This window comes from Oryctolagus cuniculus, chromosome 10 (assembly GCF_964237555.1).
Source record: "Oryctolagus cuniculus chromosome 10, mOryCun1.1, whole genome shotgun sequence".
Taxonomy (NCBI): Eukaryota; Metazoa; Chordata; class Mammalia; order Lagomorpha; family Leporidae; genus Oryctolagus; species Oryctolagus cuniculus.
This window is the reverse complement of record NC_091441.1, coordinates 122247266-122270555: the sequence shown is the minus strand read 5'-3', so window position 1 is coordinate 122270555 and position 23290 is coordinate 122247266. Positions and strand designations below refer to the sequence as shown.

Here is a 23290-nt window from a genome sequence, read left to right as displayed (position 1 = left end):
CCCGGGCTCGACAGGCAGCCTCTCCTGGAACCCCGGCTGAGAGAGACCCCGTATTAACCCTTCTCTCACATGGCTCAGCTTAGCAGGGCCAGCTAAGTGGGAGACTTAGCTACTACCCCACCAGGCACAGAGTCATAAGTACCTTGAGAATTGGAGGACTGTCTCCCCAGTACCTGTCACAGTGGGAGAGCGCGACCACTCGTAATGGGTGTAGCACTAAAGGAGGGGAACACTGATTGTGGTAGCCAGGAAATACAGTGGGGAAAATTCTTCACAAAGCAGAGTGTTTATTTTCCCACAAAAACAGATTTCCTGGGAAGGGGAGAGGCTGAAAATATCACCCCCAGAATGACATGAGCGTCACCCAATCAGAAGAGAGGCCTGGCCACCCCCGATGGATGCCCTGCCAATCAGGCACACACGGCCCTGATGCCGGATGCGTGCCAGGGCGGGGGCACAGGTGGAGCCAGCCTGACAGAGTCGGGGGCACTGAGGATACCTTTGGCAGAGACCTGTGTCCTCGGCCCTGCCCTCGCCTGCCTTGCACGTGGGAGGTGCCAGTGGCGTGTGCGGAACCAGCACCTGCTAAGCGGGAATTGGGAAGTGAGGAGCAGCCCACGGCCTGGGCCACCCGTGGGTAGTGGCCGCCGGCACCATGAACATCGCAGAACTGAGTCTTAGCGCACATGTGGGGTGGCTGAAGGCCGGCTCGTGTCGCTGTCTGCTTCCTGGGTCAGCCTGGTGGGCAGACCCAGCCTGTGCAGCCCTCAGGAGGGCTTCTGTACCCTGCTGCCCCCGCGTGCTCTGTCAGGGACAGGCAGGGGCCACAGTGGGCACAGCGCTGGTGCCCGTGTGCTGTCTGCAGTCAACGCCACGCTGGATCTCGGCTGACGGCCGGGTCGGGGGACGCCCAAGGAAGGAGCAAGTCCTCGTTCTCCTGCTGTGAGACGCCTCCCTTGGTCCTGACCACGCTCTCTTCCCTGTTTCCCTTTCACTCTAAAGATACAGATCTGGTCAAAATTTGCAGACAACCGCAGCAAGTTCTAAATCTCATGATTGCGGACATCTGTTCGTGGGCTGCCAGACCGTGGCCCAGGCCGCAGGAGTCTCTTGGATGTTGAGGCCTTGCTGGACGCAGGAGGAGCTGAGATAGTGCAGGCGTAGCTGCTCCCAGTGGCCCCCTCCTTGCTGCACACCCGCCCCCGTGAGGCCTGTCCTCAAGTCACGATGATGGTGTGTGTGCACATTGATCGGGAGCCTTCTTAGACGCGAGCGTTACCCACGTGAACCTCACAGCACGCTGAGAGATAGCTCAGCGAACACCCCCCACTTCCCTGAGCAGTGAGGAGTCTTGGTGGGTGAACAGAACCTCAGCGAGAAGTCGGGTGTTCTAAACCGAAGGGCTTTCAGGTTGGAAAAAAAGGAAGAAGGGGAGAAGGCACAGCTCTTCTGAATGAGCAACCCTGTCTCTGGCACGCCCAGTGGCAGGGTTCACACTCGCTGTGGTCTCGGAGGCCTCAGGAGGTTCAGGCGCACACGGTCTCTGATTCCCCCAACGTCGAATCAGCTAAGGGCAGACAGGATGAGAGCTACTGACGTCACAGAGCGGCCAGCAGCTGCCGACAGCGCGGGTGGGGACCGCAGCTCTCCCTCCCCCCGCCCTGCCGCCTCTGTGCTGTGCCCACCGCGGGCGGTCCCGCGTCTCCCGCTGTGCTTGGTAGAAAGGAAGGCGTGGCGGTGCACACGTGATGTGCAGGTGCACCCGGGTGCTGAGCGGCAGGTATGCCTGGGTGGCGACGCAGTTCTCCGAGCCGGGCCCGAGCTGACGGTGTTGAGAGTCAAGTTCTGTCTCTGCCCTCTGCTGGCTGAATGACTGCAGGCGCCCCCCCACCCGGCCTCATCTCTGAGGTGTGACTACTAACAAAGCTGCTTTGCGGGACCTGTGAGTGTTTAGTGAGTTTGTTCAGGAACACGAAACACGTGGACGCTGTTGGTCAACGCCTTGAGGCACGACCCAGTGTTGCTGTCACGGGGAGCAGCGGCAGCAGCAGTGGGGGGCACCGTCAGCACTGCTCTGTGGTTTGGAGCAGAAAGACCAGGCAGGGCCAGCGCTGCCTGAGTTGCCATCCAGAGTGGGTTCAGAAGGAAGAGCCGCTTCCCCGGCCCCGCCCCGGCCCGGCCCCGCCCCGGCCCGGCCCCGGCGTGGCCTCCAGCGGCCGTTCTCCAAGGCTGTGATCCAGGCCCCAGACGGCAGGGTGTCCTGTTAAATCGCCACCACGCAGGTCTCTCCTCCTGGTCACAAAAGCTCCACGCTGGTGAGCAGTGTGGAAACGCTTCTGGGGCACAGAGGCGGCCATGCCAGGGTTGTAATTAGTCCCATTCATCTGCTAATCAAACATGCATTTGGTATTTGCAAAACAGATTAGCACCGGTCCACACCAGGTGGTGTGGGCTTCCCCCTGGAGAGTCTGGTACTCCTGATCTTCGAATTCAAACCTGGGAGCAGGTGGGTGCAGCCATCAGGCAGGTGGGCGTGGATGCAAATCCAGCCATCAGGCAGGTGGGCGTGGATGCAGATCCAGCCGTCAGGCAGGTGGGTGTGGATGCAGATCCAGCACCGGGGGCTTGCGCCCGGCAAGCGTGGAGCTCCCAAGTACAGTGGAGGCTCCGGCTCCGGACAGGGCTGGGGACCGGGCATCTGCGTGCTTCCGAGCAGACCGGCCGGCCAGCCGGGGGCCTGTGGAAGCGGTGCCCTGGAGGGCAGGCGTCCTTACCGCCCACGCAGGCCGGAGCGCAGCGCTGCTGTCTGCGTCAGCCCGAGCGAGCTGAACGCACCAGCCGCCGCGTCCGCCGTGTGCCGGTCCTGTTTCGCGCTCATCAGAAAGTCATTGCAGCCGCTCTGCTCCCCATCAGCAGGACTCGGCCGGGGATCTGATGATCCGGAACATTCAGCTGACGCACGCCGGGAGGTACGTCTGCATGGTCCAGACGAGCGTGGACAGGCTCTCGGTGACCGCCGACCTCGTCGTGAGAGGTACCGCATTTCCTTTGTCGCTAAAGCCTCATGGGTCGTGTACTCTGGTGCCGAGCCCTCTACACCTCAGCGGTTTGGGATCAGGAGGAGAGGCGGGCAGCGTTCCCTGGGGATGTCCAGTCACCTCCCGCCAGCAGTGAGCCCTGCGGGTCCCCAGCGAGGGCTTCTGCAGTTGACAGGAGTTCTAGAACTCTCCGTGAGAAAAGCATGGCGCCGTCTCATGTTTCATCCCAACCAGGCCAGGCTGACCGTTCGGCCCCCGTAGGACCGTGGCTTGAGATCAAGGCCCTCAGTGCCCTTGCTCCTGCAGCTGGCAGGGCTGTCCCCTGCCTGCAGAACGGTGTTGGACGCAAACACCTTCAGGTTGCCCGGGAGGGAGGAGGAAGCAGGGAGCTGCGGTCACAGGCCACGTTTGTGAGCCCCTCCTGCTCACCATGGCTGAGCCACGCCCCCCGGTCCCTCCCAGGCCTCACCAAGCTGTCCATGGACTCCTGGGAAGCATTTTTAATTGCAGGTTTAATGCGTAGTGAGCCCATGCGTGCACCAGAAGGAAATCTGTGTGTGGTCAGGAGGTTCTCGGAGGCCACTGCAGGGAGCTAGAAGCACCCGTGGTCAGTGTCAGGTGCCCTGGGCCAGGGGCTGAGCCCCAGAGGAACTGGGGTTGCAGGGAGCGGAAACCCCAGCTGAGCTCACGTGCCCGGGAGGCAGGTGTGACCAGGGGCACAAAGTGGGCTGCTCCGTCCTGGGGACACAGGCCTGGGAGGTGTGTGGGGCTGGCACCATCACGGAGGCCAGAGCCGACGACACTTGCATGCTGGGTGCCTGCGTCCTCCCCCCGGGATAAGATCCTTCGCTCACGGTGCAGGTGGAGCCGTGCTGAGACTGCCTCAGGAAAACGTACTGTCAGTTTCCCGGCTAAGATGCCCCTGAGTCGGTCTGCTCTCCCCGTGGAAACAAAGGAACTCTGTTCTGAAAATTTATCCCCTATTTAATTAGGATAATGTTCAGATCAGCAGTTTAAACACCAATAAATTAGTCTAATAAATATTTAAATCAGTAATAGTTGAAGTTCTTAAATGATATTGTATACTTCATTTCACAGAAAATAGAGTTGAATACCAAGAGGAATTCGCAAGCACCGAATAAAAGGAAATGTAGTCTAATCAGTTAATAAGGCCAATAAATTAATCCGAGTTTAAGAGCGCGAGCGCGCGTTCCGTCTTCCCGGGCTCTGCCCTTGCGGGTTTTCTGCAGGCTGCTCAGAGAAGGCAGCAATGACTTTAATGCTCCGTGGAGATTTCGTGTTTCGGACCAGGGCAGCCTCGAGGGCTGGCTCCAGCCCCGCGACGCTTAGCCTGAGCCACGAGCAGACCAGGGCCAGACCCGTGACCCCTCTGCGGCCATCGGCCTGCACATCATGTTGTGCGGAGGACACACATTTGCACATTTTGAAAGAGGCACCCAGAGTCCCTAAAACCAAGTGGGTGAACATCCTGTGAGGTCACGGCGGCACAGCAGGCAGGGGCCGGGACAGACCAGGGGCCAGAGCCATGCCACCTGCCCTCCCGCCCCGCAGTGGGGCCAGTGCAGGCTCAGGTTCTTCCTGCCACGTGCTCTCTGAGCCACTAAGGAGGGAGCGCTTTTCTGTTAATGGCCCTGGGTTTTCAAGGGCCCACGGCGCAGCCACAGCGAAGGAGATGCTGGGTGAGAACAGGGAGCGTCTCGGCTCTGGACGTCTCCGGTTAACAAGACCCCCGGAGAGCAGAGGATCTCTCAGGTGCCATCCGACCGGCAAGCAAAGATGTCCCCGTGGGGAATGAGTCAGCTCCGCACCCAGGAGATGCATTTAGTCTCCCCTGTGGGTCTGTAAAGCGACTGTTAGGGAAGGGAGGAGAATGTAGGGTTTCACGGACGGAGGAGGTAGCGACTCAGAGCCAAGCCTGTGTCAGTGACGTGGCTCTTCACCTTCCACAGCTCCGCACGAGCTGGCCCAAGGGAACTCGGCCAACAGACTGCTGGCTGTGCCGGGGGTCGGCTAACACCCCCAGGAGTCCCCCCGATGCCTGTCTAGTGGACGTGGGTTTGTCCCATGTCCCTGGTACCACCTCCTCTCCTGAGACACCGAGGTGTGCCTGTGCGCGGGGAGTCTCCTGTTGAACAGTAGCTCTGGGTCTCTGCCTGCCAACTGCTCTGGGCCCCTCTGTCTTTTTCTGGCCCACAGGCCCCCATGTGCACCTGTGCGGATGCAGCCAGCACCAGTTCTAAGCAGCACAGGGAGAGGGTGGTGTGGGGTGCAGGCCACGTGCAGGCGGGGGCTGCCTCCTTACCTACATCCAAATCCTTGCCCTCCATGGTGGAAGCGACTGTTCCCACCTGACTGTAGTCGTCATGACATCAGACTGTCCCCATGGCGACTGTATCCCTGGGTGACAGGGCTGCCATGGGTGGGAATCACAGATACCTGAGGGTGGGGCAGGGACTCGGCTCTGGGTGCCATCATGTCCTCGGCTTCAACACAAGCATTCTCTGACCGTTCCTTGCTGTCCTGTGGGTTCCTCCTGTTAGCCCAGGACGGAAGGGCCACACAGAGTCCAGCACCCAGCCCGTGTGTGTTCGGAGCAGGCCTGAGAAGCCATGAGCCCGGGATGGGGTGACAGTGGTGGCATGGGCCGGCACCCCATTCGAGGACGCAGCCCTGAGGGCCTCGCTCTTCCCAGGCCCTCCAGGCCCCCCCGAGGCTGTGACCATCGACGAAATCACAGACAGCACTGCTCAGCTGTCCTGGAGGCCCGGGCCCGACAACCACAGCCCCGTCACCACGTACATCATTCAAGCCCGGACGCCGTTCTCTGTGGGCTGGCAAGCTGTCAGCACAGGTACCAGACGGGGGGCCTGGGCTCTCGCGGTCCTCAGCCTGCGGGAGGGGCACCGTGTGGACCCCGGGTCCTCCCTCAGATCCCGGAGCGCAGCCACTGCTCTGTCGCTGAGTTCATGTTTTCTCTGTGCCGACCCAAAGCCGTGTCCTCACACAGCGCAGTGAGACGCCCGGGGGCCCTGCAGGCGAGGTGGATCGTGATGGTGCAGGGTGTCCCCTCTGCCTCGCGCGCCTGCGTGTCCTGTCCTAGGAACCTGGAAACACCCCTTCCCGCTCTGACCCCTTTCAGTCCCCGAGCTCATCGACGGGAGAACCTTCACAGCGACCGTGGTGGGCTTGAGCCCCTGGGTGGAGTACGAGTTCCGCACAGTTGCAGCCAACGTGATCGGGATCGGCGAGCCCAGCCGGCCCTCGGAGAAACGGCGGACGGAGGAGGCCCGTGAGTACCGGGCGCAGCTGCAGGCACACTCGGGCAGCACCGGCCCCAGGGAGCGATGCTGACCCCGCACTCCCGAGAAACCAGGTCGTGGGAAGCCGGTGATCAGGCGGTGGGGTCAGGAGCCAGGTGCTCCTCAGTGGTGCACTTGCCCAGAGGCACCGCGCTCACCACTCCCCAAAGCCGACGCCTTCACCAACCCATTGGTCTCCAGAGTTCTCCTAACAGGGCTGTCGTTTTGAATACACATCCCCATCTCAAATGACAGAAATCACTCATGACAGAGACCTGGGCTGGGTCGCCTCTGAGGTCGCCAACCACCCCCGGGAGCTGAGACCCAGACCGTCCAGGGCCAGCCAGCCATGCCTCACGACCCTGAGCAGGGCTTGAGCGAGCACTGGGAGAAGGAACCCACACCCACGGGAGCTGCCTGTCCTCTCACGCGTGGCGGGAGGCGGCGCGTGGGCTGCACAGGCCCGGCTGTGGGGATGCCAAGCGCCTGTTGAAGGGATAACAGGGGCCTAGGAAGATGGAAACTCTCTGCAACTCTCAGAAAAAACCATTGGCATCTACACCGTTGGCTTTAACCACGAGACAAACCCGCTCACCGGCTGCCACCTCTGGCCCCGCGGTCCCAGAGCTGGTCCTGTGCCTTCTTTCCCTGTCCAAGTCTAATCTCTCAGAGATTCTCGGTCAGCCTGATACCCACCCCCTTACAGAACTGGGAGATGAACCTGTACCCAGTACCCCCTTCAACACCTGGCTCACGCCCACTCCTGGGCGCCCACACCTGTCCGTTCTGCATGTACCACACACAGCTGATAAACACCGGAGCACCAGCTGCTCCGTCCCCCCAGGTCCGGGCCCCCTGGCCTCCAGGCAAGGAGCTGATGGGCCAGCAACGGTTGTGTCCGCTTGTTGAACAGGAAACAGGCGATCCGCCTCCAGCTCCTGGTGCCTCCCTCCTCCCAGCTCAAGCCGTGGGCCCGTGGCTCAGTTCCTGAGCTCAGAGGACAGAAGTGAACACACCTGAGTGTTGTCAGAAGGGAGTCACGGCGCCCAGGTGACGTCCTGGGCCCTCCTGTGGCCGTGCCACCTCTCCTGACTTGTCCTTGTCTCCGCAGTGCCGGAGGTCACCCCAGCCAACGTCAGCGGCGGTGGAGGCAGCAAATCTGAGCTGGTTATAACCTGGGAGGTAACTGCATGGGGACAGTAGGCACTGTGGGCCCGTCTTCACGTTAGACACGGCTGGACGCGTCCCCCGTGGTTTGTGACAGCCAAGGCCCCCGTGAGCACCCACCCTCCCTCTTCCGTAGCTGGTGGCTGCTCCATTCTCCACAATCGGGAAGCGGCACTTGTCTGACAAATCCAGGCTGGCGTGGCCTCCTGAGCTGCCCTGTGGCCACAGGATTCAAAGCCCTGGTGGCTGCGGTGCCTGGCCCCAGCCTTCAGCTGAGCTGGAGCCGTCCACAGACAACTCGGAGGTCACTTAGTCACCCATTCATGTCAGTCTGCTTGGCGAGGGGAGGTGGAGCTTAATGAAAGGCCCCTTCCTGGTTTTGGAAGACTCTGGACAGCAGCCCCAGAAGCCAAAATCATCAAAGTTCCCTGAGCCCCGCGGTGAGAGAGGAAGGCCTGGCTCGTGCCAAGGTGGTCCTCGTTGTCCCCCTGAGAGCCTGCGCCTGGCGCTGGAGCGAGGTCAGCATGAGACGCTGCTGTCGGCGTCGGCACACACCACGCAGGTCTCCCACACCCGGCTGCCGGGGGCAGGCTCCCCTGCACACGTCCATCTGGGTGGGCCAGCCACCGCTGGGCCAGCACCTCACGTGCACCCACACAGAACAAGACCAGCGGGAGGCAGGTGGGGAGGCGTGGGCACGGGGTGCAGGCGGAGGCAGCCGCAGCCTTTGGTCCCCCCTTCCTCCCCAGACGGTGCCCGAGGAGCTGCAGAACGGCAGAGGCTTCGGCTACGTGGTGGCCTTCCGGCCGTACGGCAAGATGATCTGGATGCTGACGGTGCTGGCGTCCGCCGACGCCTGCAGATACGTGTTCCGGAACGAGAGCGTGCGCCCCTTCTCTCCCTTCGAGGTGAAAGTGGGTGTCTTCAACAACAAGGGGGAGGGCCCCTTCAGCCCCCCCACGGTGGTGTATTCCGCAGATGAAGGTAAGACCCCGCCCCCACCGCGGGATGCGGGAACCGGGCTGGGGCTCAGGTGCGGCGCTGGGGGTCATGGGATCACGCTGACACCTAGTCAGAGCCGTGCCCTGACGGGGAAGAGAGGGCTGTGGAGCCCCCGCGTCCTTATCCAGCCCGCTCCCTAGGTAAGAGAGCTGCCCCAGCGTGCAGGAAGTGGGCTGGGGGTCCCCAGAGCTTGGTAGGACCCGCATTGCAGGGAGCAGAGCTCCCCCTGCTGGCATGAGCCCATCATTGCTCTCAAGGAAATACCAAAGAATAATTTGAGGGCAGGTCTTTGGCCTGCTGGCCACACTGGCATCCCATGTCCAGGGCCTGGGTTTGAGTCCCAGCTCTGCCTCAGTTTCAGCTTCCTGCTCACGTGCACCTGGGGAGGCAGCGGGTGACGGCTCACGGACCTGAGTCCCTGCCTCCCACGTGGGAGACGGACTGAGTTCCTGGCTCCCAGCTTCGTCCTGTTGCAGGCATTTAGGGAGTCAATCAGCGATCGGAGGTCTCTGTCTCTCTCTGCCTCTGAAATTACACGTGTATGAGTGTGTATGTATCCATGCTGTAGATTGCCCAGTATGTATAACATCTAGTAAATGTCTGTTCACCTATGTACATATGAAACCCTCACTTCCCCTCTCCACTTGGACTTACATCACGTCACACCTTAAACCTACTGCACCAGTCAGCGAGGGGCACAGGTCCGGAAGCCGGGGGATCGCATTGGTGGCCTCCTGCAGTGCCGCGGGGTGGAGGGCTGGCTCTCGTTCCCGCTGCTTGCGTGCTGGCCCGCCTCGCTCAGTCTCCGATCGCGGGCCTGGGCTTTGCTGCTCTCGAGATGATATTCAGAGTGAGGCTGTGTGGAAACAGCTGAGTCATCGAGGTGCAGTCAGTGAGGATGCAGGAAATTCTCCCAGAAGTGAAAAATCACCCCTGAGACCCGAGATGGGGGAGCCTGCCGGGACCCGGCCCCGCCCCTCCGCCCTCCACGCTTGCCTGCGGCCTGCGTGCTCCAGCCTCGTCCTCAGGCCCGCACGTGTGCCGTGCACCATGCTTGCTCGTCCCATGCTGTCCCTGTGAGCGCACACACACACCCTTCACGCCTCCCCCGAGCCGCCACAGCCTCCCTGCCTGTCCTGGGCCTGTGGGCTGAGCCGTTGCTCCTCCCACCGCAGCTGTCTCACGCTGCTCTGCCCTGACCCCACCCTGCTGCACTGCAGACCTTGAACCGGAGCTGTGGGGTCCTCAGGGCCGTGTCCTGGGTGGACCATGTGTTTTCTCCTCTGTGTTGCCCTTGAGCTGCGTGATTCCGAGCCCTGAGATGACCTCTGACCCCAGCAGCACACATGGAGCGCTGCACTGTCGCGGAGAGCCACAGCCGTAGGGGACGGTGCTGTTGTCCAGCCGTTCCTGCTGTGCCGTGTGCGTCCCTGGAGGAGGGCCCCAGTCCCCCGTAAATGATAAGAGATGAACTTTGTAAATTATGTAGCAGTAACACCAATTTGGAGTTCTTAGGAAAAAATATTTATCAACGTAAACACAGGATCTCATGAATATCATTGGTTAAGATACGGCTAAGCCGGGTTTTTCTTTAAGAAAGACATTGAAAGGAAGATTCAGGGTACGAATGGGTCTCAGCTCCGGCAGAGATCTGGCCAAAATCTCTCACATTTGGGAAGTACTGGGTCCCTATCTCGTTCGCCAGTGAGCATGTTTCGGCCCAGCGAATGTAGATCACTCATCTGCCATCTCTGAGGTTGGCCCCACCCTCCTGCCACTGCCCACAGGGGCTTTGGACCCAGGACTGACGCCTGCCTCCGCCTGTCTCCTGCCAGGCCCACAGGCCCCCAACTGCCCTACAGCTCCCCCTCCTAGGCCCCTCATTTCGGGGGAGCTCAGTACTGGCATGTGCCTGGGGCCTGCTCACCACCTCTGCCAGGCTGCTGTTGGGGGTTCCCTGGGGAGGGGGCAGCCAGGCCCACTCAGCTGCTGAGACAGGCTCTGGGTGCCCCTGGGGCAGGGGACAGCACCTGCTGCTCCCGCCTCTTGCTCCCTGGGCCTCTCCTCTCACGTTGATGACCCAGTGCCCAGGCTCTTTCCTACGACAAATGCCAGCCAAGAACACCTGTGTTGAGGGAATTACTGGCAGGAAAACTGGGTGCCACATCTGAGTGGCCCTGGTTGCTTCCCCTCCACCCCCAAGGTGAGGGCTTGGACAGGTGCTCCCCCTGCACCCCAGCTGCTCATCCCTGCTGCTCTGCACACGCTGGTGTGGCCCCCAGGCAGGGAGGGGGGCACTGTGAGCGGGGGTCCTGTGCACCTCCTAATGCCAATGTCTAAAGCCCCGGCGCAGCTGACGCCACCCTGACCCCTCCGTGTCCCCCTGCAGAGCCCACCAAGCCGCCAGCCAGCATCTTTGCCAGGAGCCTTTCAGCCACAGACATCGAAGTCTTCTGGGCCTCTCCCCTGGAGAAGAACCGAGGGCGGATACAAGGTTATGAGGTCGGCAGGTGATGAGGGTCGTGGGAGTGGGGATGTGCCGTACCCTCGGGGAGGCCACCAGACACCTGTGGTCCACGTGGGAGAAGTGGGATCTAATTTAATCCAGGTCCTTGCCTTTTACTTGAAAGCATTTTAAGCACAGTGCATAAAATGCTGAAGTTTAGTTAAAAGGTGCGAAAGCAAACAGACACACACACACACACACACACGTGGGCGTGGTTAGGAGTGGACCAGAGAGAGAGGGGGTGGGGAAGCGACGTAGAGGGGCACACCATCAGCGCCTTCTCTCGTCCTTGTCTCCAAGGGAAGAGGGCGACCACCTCCCAGCACCTTTGTTTAGGGGGTAACGTGGTCCCCAGGGCCCCGGGAAGTTTGTGACACCTCCATGACACTCCACCTGGAGCCTAATCCACATGCTTACATGGAGACCCCCAGGGCCGGATGAACACAGGGCATTCTGGGAAGCGGGTGTTCTGACGGACAGACGGGCTGGAACTCCGTGGCGCAGGGCCATGTGGTCTGTGCGCCCCAGTTCAGCTACCTTGGCCATGTCGTCATGGGGGAGACGTCCCACCTCCCACCTGGAGGCGCCTGCTTCAGTCCACACGGACGCTGAGCGGTCAGCTCTGAGAGGACCCCTTTTCCGTGCCACGCCCTCCGGGGCTGTTTCAGAATATTTGCCAGTCCCGGAATTCAGGAGCTGGTCGGCAGAAGGAGCTGAGGCCTGAAATGCCTGCCATCGGGCTCCCTCGTGCTCAAAACAAAGGGTAGAAAGGCAAGAGATAACTAAGGGCAGCTGGGCCATTTGACATCCCGCTGGGCAGACCAAGCCCGGTTACCTCATTCCTGGGAGCAGGCCACGCCCTTTGTTCTGCGAAGTCTGCTCTTGGATAGCTCCAGCCTACGAATCTGCCTGGAGCGTCCCCGTGACGTGGGAAACATCCCAACGGCTGTGACTTCCAAGCCGTCTTCTTTTCTCAGGTTAAATACTGGAGACACGAAGACAAGGAAGAAAATGCTAGGAAGATAAGAACCATCGGAAACCAGACGTCTACAACAATCACCAACTTACAAGGCAGCGCGCTGTATCACCTGGCCGTCAAGGCCTACAACTCCGCGGGGACAGGGCCCGCCAGTGCCACCGTCAACGTCACAACCAGGAAGCCGCGTAAGGGCAAACTTGCTGGGAACAGGATTCCCCAGACACATCCCAAGTTCATTGCCTCCCCACCTCCCAGTGGTCATTTGCATACTAATTGGCATCATTAGGAGGATTCAGATTTACCTTGGCATTTTAACTGAACCTGTGCAAAACGCAGTGCTCCGGAGGACAGAAAGATAAATGTTTTCCTCCTTGCCTGGAAGGGCTGCCCCTCACCCTACGAGGTAGGCGGCCAGCCGAATCCTTTTCCATTTGCAGCGCCGAATCGCGTCGGATTTCAGTGACCTTGAAGACACATATTAGTGCAATCGCCCATTAAATTGCCTGCACTCTCGATTTCTAGGCAGGAATCGTGGAGATGTAATAATGTGTGACTTGGTATATCTTCATTTTTTCTTTCCACAGCGCCGAGCCAGCCCCCCGGAAACATCATCTGGAATTCATCCGACTCGAAAATCATCCTGAACTGGGATCAGGTGAAGGCTCTAGAGAACGAGTCGGAAGTGAAAGGATACAAAGTACGCAATTTCTCCTTGTGCAGGCACCCAACCTTGACCCTGGGCCGGGCCCTGTCCCACTCCGCGTCCAGCCTCCCCCACCCCCGGGCTCCACGTCCAGCCTCCCCCTCTCCTGGGCTCCCTGTCCAGCCTCCCCCACCCCTGGGCTCCCCATCCAGCCTCCCCCACCCCCGGGCTCCACGTCCAGCTTCCCCCTCTCCTGGGCTCCCCGTCCAGCCTCCCCTTCTCCTGGGCTCCCCGTCCAGCCTCCCCCACCCCCGGACTCCCCGTCCAGCCTCCCCCACCCCCGGGCTCCCCGTCCAGCCTCCCCCACCCCCGGGCTCCCTGTCCAGCCTCCCCCGCCCCCGGGCTCCATGTCCAGCCTCCCCCTCTCCTGGGCTCCCCGTCCAGCCTCCCCCGCCCCCGGGCTCCCCGTCCAGCCTCCCCCACCCCCGGGCTCCCCATCCAGCCTCCCCCACCCCCGGGCTCCCCGTCCAGCCTCCCCCACCCCCCCGTCCAGCCTCCCCCACCCCCGGGCTCCCTGTCCAGCCTCCCCCGCCCCCGGGCTCCATGTCCAGCCTCCCCCTCTCCTGGGCTCCCCGTCCAGTCTCCCCCTCTCCTGGGCTCCCCGTCCAGCCTCCCCCGCCCCCGGGCCGTCCAGCCTCCCCCGCCCCCGGGATCCCCATCCAGCTTCCCCCGCCCCCAGGCTCCCCGTCCAGCCCAGGAGTCTCTGCTCCAGGGGCCAGGCGTCAGCCACCCCCTGAACTTCAGGTTCAAGGCCCTGTGGCCGTGGGCACTCAGCACTGCGGAATTGCTCCTTTAGCTGTTGCACTGTCGGCTTTGCTGGGTTCTTGCCTCCGTCGTGTTTCACGGTAACTCCCCGGTTTCCTAACGCTCCTGAAATTCTGTTGAGAGGCACAGTTATGCTGAGGCACGGAAGAGAGAGTTTTTCAGAAAATGAAATGTTGGCCTGTCCTTAAAGAGCAAGTGTGGATGAAGTCAGCCGGCTGCTGTTGGAAATATCTCAGCTCGGTCTGAGCCACCTGTTGTCACCTCACCGCCGCCCCGGCACCAGTCGTGTGTCCCGGTGGTGCGGTCTGGACCAGGCCAGGACGGGCAGGGCCATGTCTTCACACCCCCAGCTCCTCAGCTGGTCCGGCTGGGGTCACTGTGCCCACGATCCCGCCCCATGGGGGTGACTTGGCCCATACAGTGTGGGGGTCTTCTGACGTGGACTGCTGGCTTCCATGGGGGGAAGAAGCCACCAGATCAGACACAAGCTAAGGCCGCCAGTGGCCACGGTGCGGGCAGCTTGGTTCCCAGTGAAGGGACAGACAGCTCCTGCGTGGTGTGGGGGCTGGGCGAGGGCTTGAGGGGGTCTTGGGTGGAGCAGAGGGTGTATGGAGGAGCCGGAAAGAGACTCAGCAAGCCCACAAAGTGGGGTCACTGCCCCAGACGCCCTGGAGAGACGGTCAGTGCCCCGACAGTGCCTTTGTACCAGGTGACCTTGGCACGGCGCCAGTCTGAGTGGAAGCTTCCAGGACCGACGTGGTTCAAGTAGAGGGGCAGGGCTCCCACCCTGGGGAGCCGCTGCGCACAGCGCCCCCACCTGGCAGGCTCCGCTCCAGGGCACCGTGCTCCCCGTGCGCTCCTGGACGCTGTGGGGGAGGAGCGCCCTGGGCTGCGTGGACGATGCTGGAGCCCCGGTGGTCCTGTCCTGCTGCTGCAGAAGACAGCCACTGTTCCGCAGATTTCCCAAGTCTCCGAGATAAGATGCCCCATCGTTGTCACCAGGGAAGAAGATCAGAAAACCAGGCCTGTGGTTCTGAATTTTCAAGGTGGAGGCAGGCTTTTGAGTCAGATTTGCAGGGGTCTTTCACCGCCCCCTCCCCACCCCAAACAAAAGCAAGGAAGGGGCTGTGGGAACACGCCTCTCCCAGCAGGAGCGGCAGAAACAGCTGGCTGGACACTGGGGCCACCCAGTGGCCATGTGCTGCTGCCAGGATGCACCTGCTGCTCACTTGCGCCCCCGTGTGGGCAGAGTGCCACACAGGGCCCAGTGCTTCCGGAGACGGTGGGAAAATGCAATATTAAGTAAAACCTTCCAGTACTGAAACGTTGGCAACTCACCCATCCTATTTTGTTTTGCAAACAAGCCTTGCACACTGAATGTGTCCTCTGAGCTACTACTGAGAGGAGCAGAGATGGGGTGTTGTCGGCACGGTCAGAGAACTTGGGGTGCCTGGACAGACACAGAGGAGGGCAGAGCTGGAACTGCACGTTTGCTTGGCAGAGGGGCGAGCCCTGGACACTAACAGAGATGCTGGAGACGTCCCGCCGTCATTCCTCGCCCCGCTGGCCGCCTGCTGGGCCCCCCGTGAGCGCACCCCACGGTCCAGCACCACACACAGGCAGAGCCATGTCTGGTCCCTTGCTGGCTGTGTGACCTCAGTAGATCACCAGGACGCTGTGCGGCCGCACTCACCCTGTGAAAGGACCCCCACTTGTCTCTGGGCCCCCATGCCTCTGTTCCTCCCCCCAGCCCCGCTCATCTCAGGATTGAGTTTAGACTTCCCTGGTGGCCCCAGCGCCCTGCACTGACTGGATTGTTGGAGTTTCTGCCATCTTACTGGGACACTGAAGTTGGCTGCGACTGTGGATGCCCTGAGCTGTCACCGTACGGGCATTTTTCCGGCCAAGGATAATTGACCGCGGCTGGGTTAGAGTGGGGCTCTCCTCTCTGAACCTCAGTGTGGATCAGGGACTGTGGTCTGCTGTTTTATCTCTGACAAAAGGAGCCAGGGTTGGGTGCACTGGAAGGTGAATGCAGAGTGCAGGAGTGAGGGTGGACGCTGGCAGCCTTGGAGCTATGACTCGGCTCCCACTGCCTGACGCCCATGGCCTTGTGCGGCACGATGGCTCTATCCACACCAGGCAAGGGTGTGCTCTCCCAGCTGTCCATTATCCCCCGCGAGAGCAGAGCGCAGAAGCGGTGGAAACACAGGTGTCTGTCCCCAGCAAACACGTGTGTTCCACAGGAGAACTGTTGACTGGATTTCAGGTTCATGGTCAAGCTCGTGCTGAAGTGAGATTGACAGGCAGGAGCCGGCAGCAGTAGTGTTCAAGGTAGCCAGGCAGGGGGTTAGCTCGTCAGACCCTCACTCCACAGAGCTGAAAATGGAAACCCAACCCATCCATCAGAGGGAGCGGGAGAGCCCTCGGCGTCCCCAGGCAGCGTCAGTGTGCAAGCCAGAGTTCGCTTCGGTGAGCTGGGTCCCAGTGGTACAGGCATTACTGTAGGACACATGATGGAACGATTGTTAGCTAGCGACTGCCGCTGTGTGCACCTGCTGGCCCTCAGAAGCTCACACACGCTTGTCCTGGTAACATTTGCCTGAAGGCCACTCGCACGTTCGTCAGCTCAGCCGGTCCCTCAGCCAACATGGAGCAGCGCAGAATCAAGCCGGCCAAGATGCGGGCCCATGGGACCTCCCAGAGAAGATCCGTGGGGCGTGGTGCAGGAGCGGGGGCGGCTACTTCTGTTTGTGTAGGAAGAGAACGAAACTTTCAGGCCAAACTGGAGAGGGAGCTGGGAGCCGCTTCCAGCCTGCACAGCGAACCACTTGGTGTGGTCTCTCTGAACACGGGTTCAGCCGTGTTTTCCAAATACGGCTCTGTGTGCTGGTTCCCGCATCTCCCCGATCAGCCCACCAGAACGGGCAGTCCCAGGCCGGTGACTGTTTTCAGGAGAACTCCGTGGCCGCCTCATCAAATGACTGCAGCACAGCCCAGGCCCAGGGCCCACGAAGGAAAACCAGGAACCCCCTGTTGGCAGGAGGTCTTTCCCTGGGCAGAGGTGCCCCTCTGGAAGAGCCGTGCTGCGGGCCCCTCCGGGGCTGCCGTCTGCTCCCAGCCTTGCTGTGCGTGCGTCCGTGGGCTGGGCTCTCACACACCCCCCTGAGCCAGCCTCTCACCAGATGCAGCCCACACAGGAATAGCAGTGCCCCCGCCTCCCAGGCGAGGGAGATGAGGCTTGGAGTGAAGTCAGCCTGGCCCAGTCTGTCCTGGCGCCCGGGCCCCAGTGTGAGCGACCCTGTGAGTCCTTGAGGAGGCCTCCTTCATGTCTCTCCAGGTGCACCTGCTGAGCCTGCGAGATGGTCACCCCCGCCCCACGACCCCCTCAGTAGCCCTAAAGCTACGGGGCAGCCAGACCCCCGTTCCTCCGGCGTCCAGGGCTGAGCAAGCAGCCGCCGCCTGCCGCGGCCTCCGTGCGGGCAGCAGGCGGCACCTGGCTCTGTCTCTGCAGGTCCTGTACCGGTGGAGCAGGCAGAGCAGCACGTCCGTCATTGAGACGAACAAGACGTCGGTAGAACTCTCCCTGCCCTTCGATGAAGATTACATCGTAGAGATCAGGCCGTTCAGCGAGGGCGGCGACGGCAGCAGCAGCGAGCAGATCCGAATTCCCAAGATCTCAAGTAAGGCTGCCCCCCGCCCCCGCCCCGGCTGTGTCCTGCAGGCTTCCACGGGAGCCTGGGCCTGGGGACAGCGCCCTGCCAGGGAAGGCGACGGATTGAGTCAGTCGCTGATCAAAAATGAGACCGAGGCAGCCCCACGTCTGTCGTGCAGGGTGTCCAGGTGGCACTGTCATAACCGCAGGTCCAGCAGAGGCAGGGCCAGGCGCAGCCAGGAGGAACCAGCAAGCCTGGGCAGTTCGTTCCAGGGAAGCAGGCCGCTCAGTGTCTCGAGTGGACACTTTGTTGAACTTGGCACTGCTCTAGTGGGCGTGTGTAACGTGCGCAGTGGCTGTCTAGTCAAGGCATCTGCATTTTCAAGTACTGTTGAATTATGGGTGAGACTATTTTTTGTAGCAAAGGCTTGCGGTTCGGTTTTGCAAACACGCCAGCCACATACTGTGTCTTCGTTGCTATGTGATCCCAGGATAGGCAGGTCCGGCGGTGGTAGGTGAGTGGCGGGTGAGCCCGAGCGGGCAGCTTGTTGGGCTCCGGCCTCCCATCTGGGGCCAGGCAGGGCTCTCCAGCAGGGCTCACAGCGGCGGGAGGTGCACTTCCCCCAGCACGGCGGGGACGCCCTCGTCCCGTGTGTCTTACCACCATGCAAAAGGGAGCTTGCAGGTGGCAGCCTCAGTGTGGGGGTTGCCGGTTCTCGGGCTGTCCCTGCAGAGGGGGTCTGAGGTCCCAGCAGAGTCAGTCCCAGCCCAGGAGCCCCCCAGCCCACCGACCATCACGCGGCTTCTGGGGGGTGGTGGGGACAGGGCCGATTCTGTCTCTCTGGCACAAGCAAGGACTCCCTGAACGATTTCTGCTCCATCTACAGGTGCGGGTGCCTCTGATGAGCAGTTCTCCTCAGCCTTGCTGTGTGGGGTTGGCTGGGAACTGCTCAGCACACACGGGCAGAGCGGATGCCAGAGGAAGCGGAGGCCCCACGGGGTGTCCCAGGGACGGGGGCGGTTTGCCAGTGTCTCCAGACGGAGTTCACGTTTATGGCAGTTTTTTTTTTTTTTTTTTTTTTTTTTTTGCATAAACACACTGAAGGCACACACAGCACGGAGCAGGCGCTGTAGGCACAGCTGCGTCTCATACGGGAGTACCTGGGTTCTGTTCCCCACTCCGCTCCCGATGCCAGGGGTGCGTGTGCCCTGGGAGCAGCAGCTGACGGCTCAGGTCCTCGGGTCCTGCCACCCACGTGGGCACTGGAACCGAGTTCCTGGTTTCCAACGTCAGCCTGGTCCAGCCTCAGTGCCTGCAGGCATTTGGGGAGGGAACCAGAAGACGGAAGGTATCTCTCCTCCCCCTGCCTCCCCTTCCGCCTCTCCCCTCCCTTTCAAATAAGTTTTCAAAAACTGTGGGGAGTGTGATTGTTCGCCTCACCAGGGAGACCCCAACTTCCGTGGAAAGGGAGCCAGATGTGGGGAGCTCACAGCATCAGAGCTTGGGGTCTGTTTGTCTCACTTGTTAAAATCTGGCTCTGTACTTTCTTATCCTTGCAAGGATGGTGTGGTTTTTTGTTTGGTTGGTTTTTTTTGGACACAGTGATGATGAGTGGTTTGTTCATTGTAAAAACGTGCACTAATCCAGTATCTCGCTGTGGTTACGGGAGGATGAGGATGTGGCCGAGAACCCTACCTCTGCCCCATCACGTTGGTCAGAGATCTTTCGGCCTCAAAGAAGCCCTGAGTGACAGCCGGTGACCTCTTACTATGAAAAACACGCTCCACCCACTGGAAGAGTTAAAAAGGAGTTGAGGTTTTGTTTCCAACAAGGGTCTGAGTCCCGGTCCAGCCGAGGACAGGCGAGGGGGCCCTGCCAGGGGCGGTGACAGCACCTATAGGTGTCTCCTGTAGGGTCAGGTGAGAGCCAAGCAGCCGTGGGGGTCTGTGCCCAGTGCAGGGCTAGAGCTGGAGGGGAGTGGGGGTTGACCTTGTTACGTCCTTGTCGTAAGTCATCAGCTTTGACGTTGCAGCGTCCCCCCGGGTGTGGTGGGTCAGCCTCGGCTTCCTGTCCCGGGGACCCACTGACACAGCCGCAGGGGTGCTGCGGAGGGGTGCGCCCCGCCCTGCCCCGCCGGTGCCGGGCGGCGTGTGAGTGCCTCTGTTCTCTGTCCGCAGACGCCTACGCCCGGGGATCCGGGGCCGCGACTCCCAGCGCGTGCACGCTCTCAGCCATCAGCACCATCATGTTGTCCCTCACAGCCAGGTCCAGCTTATGACGAAGGGGCCGCAGGACTGGCCGCGGTGACGTAGGCGACACGTAGCTAGCTGTTTTGAAGACGCCCAGTGCTGAGTCCTATCGTTGTTCAAGTACATCTTATTACTGGAAAAAAAATGTTTCTTGCTTCTTTAGGAATGGCGTTCTCTAGTACTTCCTCAAGGCAAACCTGGCTGTGTCTGAGTTTCCCGGAAACTGGAACGCACTGCAGACATCTGCGGGACGATGCGACCAAAGCAGTTTACATATGTCCTTATATGCATATTTTTATTATATATTTAGTGTTTTATAGAATTTTTTAAAGTTAACATATAATGTAGATATTAATTTTTTCCTCTGCTATAAAATGCTACGGGCAACACAACCATACATTATGATTTCCAGATTTTTCCTTTAAGGACCAAGTTCGAGACTCACCCTGGTGGATGCACTGCGGGTCACGTGTACAGTTCTACAAGGACCTAACGGCAGAGTGGCTGCAGACCGGCGCGGGCCTGCGGGTGGCCGGGGCTCCCGGGGACTGGTTGTGTGCTGGAGGGACGCGGTGGTCTCCCGCCCGTCGTAGCTGGCTCAGCACTCCTGGGGGCAGCCCAGGAATGGCCGCGGCCTCGCAAGCTGAGATGCCCGTCCGAGGCAGCCGTCCGCAGGTCCAGCCTCACACACCAAGGCGTTCTTGTCTTTCAGCCGAGTCCGGGCCGTCTCCGTCGTAGCATTCCCTTAGCCGTGATGTCACCCTGCAGTGACACCGACCGGAAGTCCCTGTATCCACCAAGGAGAAAGGACGACGTTGCTGTCTTCAGGTCTATCTGTTTCGAATGTCGATTTTTAAAAGCAGTCACTCTCTGTCAACAGGTTCGCGATTCCCTTACAAAATTTCTTATCTGTCCCGTGTGTGTCCCTGGGCTCATAGCGCCCTTCTTTGGAATCAGAACCAAGTGAGGCGCTTGGAAGAGCTCTCCCATTTGAGCAAACAGAGTTGCCATAGAGAATTTTGCCCGGACCCCGCCGAAGCTCTGCGGTACGGTGGCGCGGTGCCCGGTGAGGGTCCTGTTCTGTAGCAGCCTCGTGGCTCTGTAAGCTCTGCCCCCTAGTCTCAGGCTCACACCTGGGAAATGACAACAGCGACCAAGCTGTACTCTCGCGAGATCTGTGTGCGGTGGGGAGTTCTGTGAGCCGACACTGACCAGTTCATCTGCGCCGTCTAAGGCGATGAGATTCTCTACGGCAGAATTCAGAGGTCCACCTGCTGCCACCTTTTCTCCTTTCTCTGAGAGCTCAAATTTGCCTGTAATTTGTCATTTTTGCTTACCAATAATACAACTTGTCAGCCTTCTCCTTATATTTATCCAATGAAGTCGTAATCAGGTTTCCACTTGTGTAAAAATTTAGGGTGGCAATCGGGGGAAAACGATTGTCAGTATTTCACGCTGTGTTCGTTTCTTGGATTGGTACAGTTGCTTCTATGTTGAAATAAAATTTGAGGTCACACACACACAAATCAACAAAATAATAAAGAAAATGGAAAAAAAAATGCCACCCCAGGTACTCCCCACTGCCCGTGTAACGGTGTTGACCCTGGATCTAGCACATGTAATCTTTTCTAAGGTATTGTTAATAAATACGATGTCGTTTGTAAAGACACTTGTCTGCCGGGAGCGTTCTTCCTGCCTGCCTGCTGGGGCCTCGGTGGCTCTGCGGGGGACCCACGCCTCCCGGCTGTGACCCAGGGCCACCCGCACCCAGAGCTGTTCCTTCAGAACTGCCAGCCCTGAAGCCGCCATCCCAAAGCCTCTTTGGAAATAGCGAGGCCCCCACTCCACACGTAATCGCCCTGAAGACCAGCCTGGAGTATTTCCTCTTGACGAGCTAGGTCATTCGTGTGTTGAATCTAATCATTTCTGTTGTTCCCAACCCCAGCCTTTGCTAAAGGGGCGGGGTCTAGACCCGACCGCTGAGCCTCCTACTGAACCTGAACTTGGCCTCCAGTCCTGCCTCACGGAGCCCTCCCTGGCCCCTGAACAGCGCTTGCTGTCGTTGGCCTCACCTCTGTGCCTTTTGCCACCCCCGCTCCCACCCGATCCGCTCTGTCCCGGTCACCTGGGAGGCCCGGCCACAGCTCAGTCCCCTGCGTTTGCTGCAACCCCGGCCGCTGCCTCTCAGTCAGCAACCAACCAGCTCCTGCGTGTGGCAGTCTCGCGGTCAGTCCCCTGCTTTGTGACGTGCGCTGCTGTGTTGCCTGTCTGTCTTCCCAGCAGACTGTAAGCCCCTCGGGGGCAGGGACGCTGGTGTGTTCTTCCATGGACTCTCCGTAGTGCCTTGCAATAAATGCTCATTGATTGACTGACAGAGCGGTCTCGCAGTAGCATTTGCATCGGTTGGCTGCCTCTGTGCTGAGCACGCCAACAGGGGAGACCGCGTCGCCACGTGTGTGACGTGCGGGGCGGTGTCGGAGGCCTGGCCTCCCCCTGCACGCCCTGTGACTCCTGTAGCCTCCGCTCCATCACCTGTCGTGAGGCCGGGATCAGCTGTTGTCACAGGTAGGGAGAGCAAACGCGGAACTCGGGACGGCACAGGTGCGGTCACAGGAGCACAGGGAACACTGGGGACCAAGCCTTGGTGCTGAGCCAGAGCCCTCCGAACCCGGGGGAGCGTGTCCAGGGTGCTGTTGACCGCCATGATTCTGCCCTGCTTGATGTCCGAACTCGCGGGGAATGTGGCGTGCTGGGTCCCACGGCCAGAGCGTCTTGCCCACGGCCCCCTGTGCCCCTCGGAGGGATGGTTTGTTGCGGGAAGACTGATGTGTCCTGAGGGTGGGGACTAGTTGCAGGGTTCACGCAGCAGGCGTCAGCTCAGCCAGACCCAGGCCGCGGGCAAGTTTTCAAGGGAGCAGCACAAGGAAACAGCTTGTTTGACCTCCTGCGCTTGTGCTCACCCGTGTGTGTGTGTGTGTGTGTGTGTGTGTGTGTGTGTGTGTGTGTGTGATGCACCTGTGATTTCACTCTAGAAAGGCAACTTGCGCTCTGCGGGGTAGTTGGATTCTCGCGATGGATCTAGGTTTCATGGACGCACAAGGCCTGTGTGCAGAGCCACGCCTCCTCCTGGGTGAGGAGCTCCGCCTCCCCAGGTGAGCGCCCCGCCCTGGGAGCTGCCAGGCCCTCACCCTAAGAGGGATTCATTGAGTTACTCCGCCCTTCCTGTCTGAGCTGTCTCCACCCAGGGGGCGATGGTAAACCTTTGCCCAGCTTCCTCCACTCCCTACCCTTATGCAAATCTGCTCCAAGAATGTGGAGTTGTAAAAAGCGCTTAAATAGCACAGAATTAGCTACTAAAATGCCAGGAGCTTTTTAAAGCAGTTTATGGGATGTGAGACCCCCAGGTGATGTCTGACGGGTGCTGAATCATCCCTCTACTGCTCTCCCTCTGACACAGGTCAGGAGTCCTCTCCGTTTGCCTGTTGAGCCTGGGCTGCCTAAAAACCTTACGTGGCCAAGCACTGTGGTGTGGGGACAAACATTTAATACCCAGGACCGCGAGTCACTCAGGGACACACTCGCGGTTCATCCATCCTGGGCCTGGCACAGCAGCGTCAGTGGCGAAGCGACAGATTCTGGGGGGTGGGGGGTGGGGGAGTGGGAGGGTGAATGGGTGGATGGCAGGTGGGTGGATCTGTGAATGGGCAGGTGCATGGATGGATTGAAAGGGTGAATGGGTAAATGGATGGGTGGGGGTGGGTGGGGGTGGGGTGGGGGGTGGGTGAGTGGGAGGGTGAATGGGTGGATGGCAGGTGGGTGGATGGATTGAAAGGGTGAATGGGTAAATGGATGGGTGGGTGGTGGGGATGGGTGGGGGGGGTGAGTGGGGGGATGGACACATGCAT

At 60.3% G+C, this 23290-nt stretch overlaps 1 protein-coding gene across 7 annotated transcripts in view; it reads left to right on the top strand.

Annotated features, from left to right (window-relative positions):
* Window positions 1–21050, top strand: part of CNTN4 (contactin 4) — a 734964-nt gene extending 713914 nt beyond the window's left edge. For 6 of the 7 annotated variants that reach the window (XM_051831894.2, XM_051831892.2, XM_051831893.2 and 3 more), the window contains 10 exons: window positions 2914–3034; window positions 5752–5910; window positions 6199–6348; window positions 7470–7540; window positions 8275–8509; window positions 10917–11029; window positions 12011–12197; window positions 12597–12709; window positions 16995–17163; window positions 19314–21050. In XM_051831894.2, coding sequence (XP_051687854.2) covers window positions 2914–3034; window positions 5752–5910; window positions 6199–6348; window positions 7470–7540; window positions 8275–8509; window positions 10917–11029; window positions 12011–12197; window positions 12597–12709; window positions 16995–17163; window positions 19314–19414 — 1419 coding nt within the window. In that variant the 3' untranslated portion in view covers window positions 19415–21050. The remainder of the gene's footprint in view (window positions 1–2913; window positions 3035–5751; window positions 5911–6198; window positions 6349–7469; window positions 7541–8274; window positions 8510–10916; window positions 11030–12010; window positions 12198–12596; window positions 12710–16994; window positions 17164–19313) is intronic. The other variant, XM_051831896.2, reaches the window with a different exon arrangement.
* The last annotated feature ends 2240 nt before the right edge of the window (window positions 21051–23290 follow it).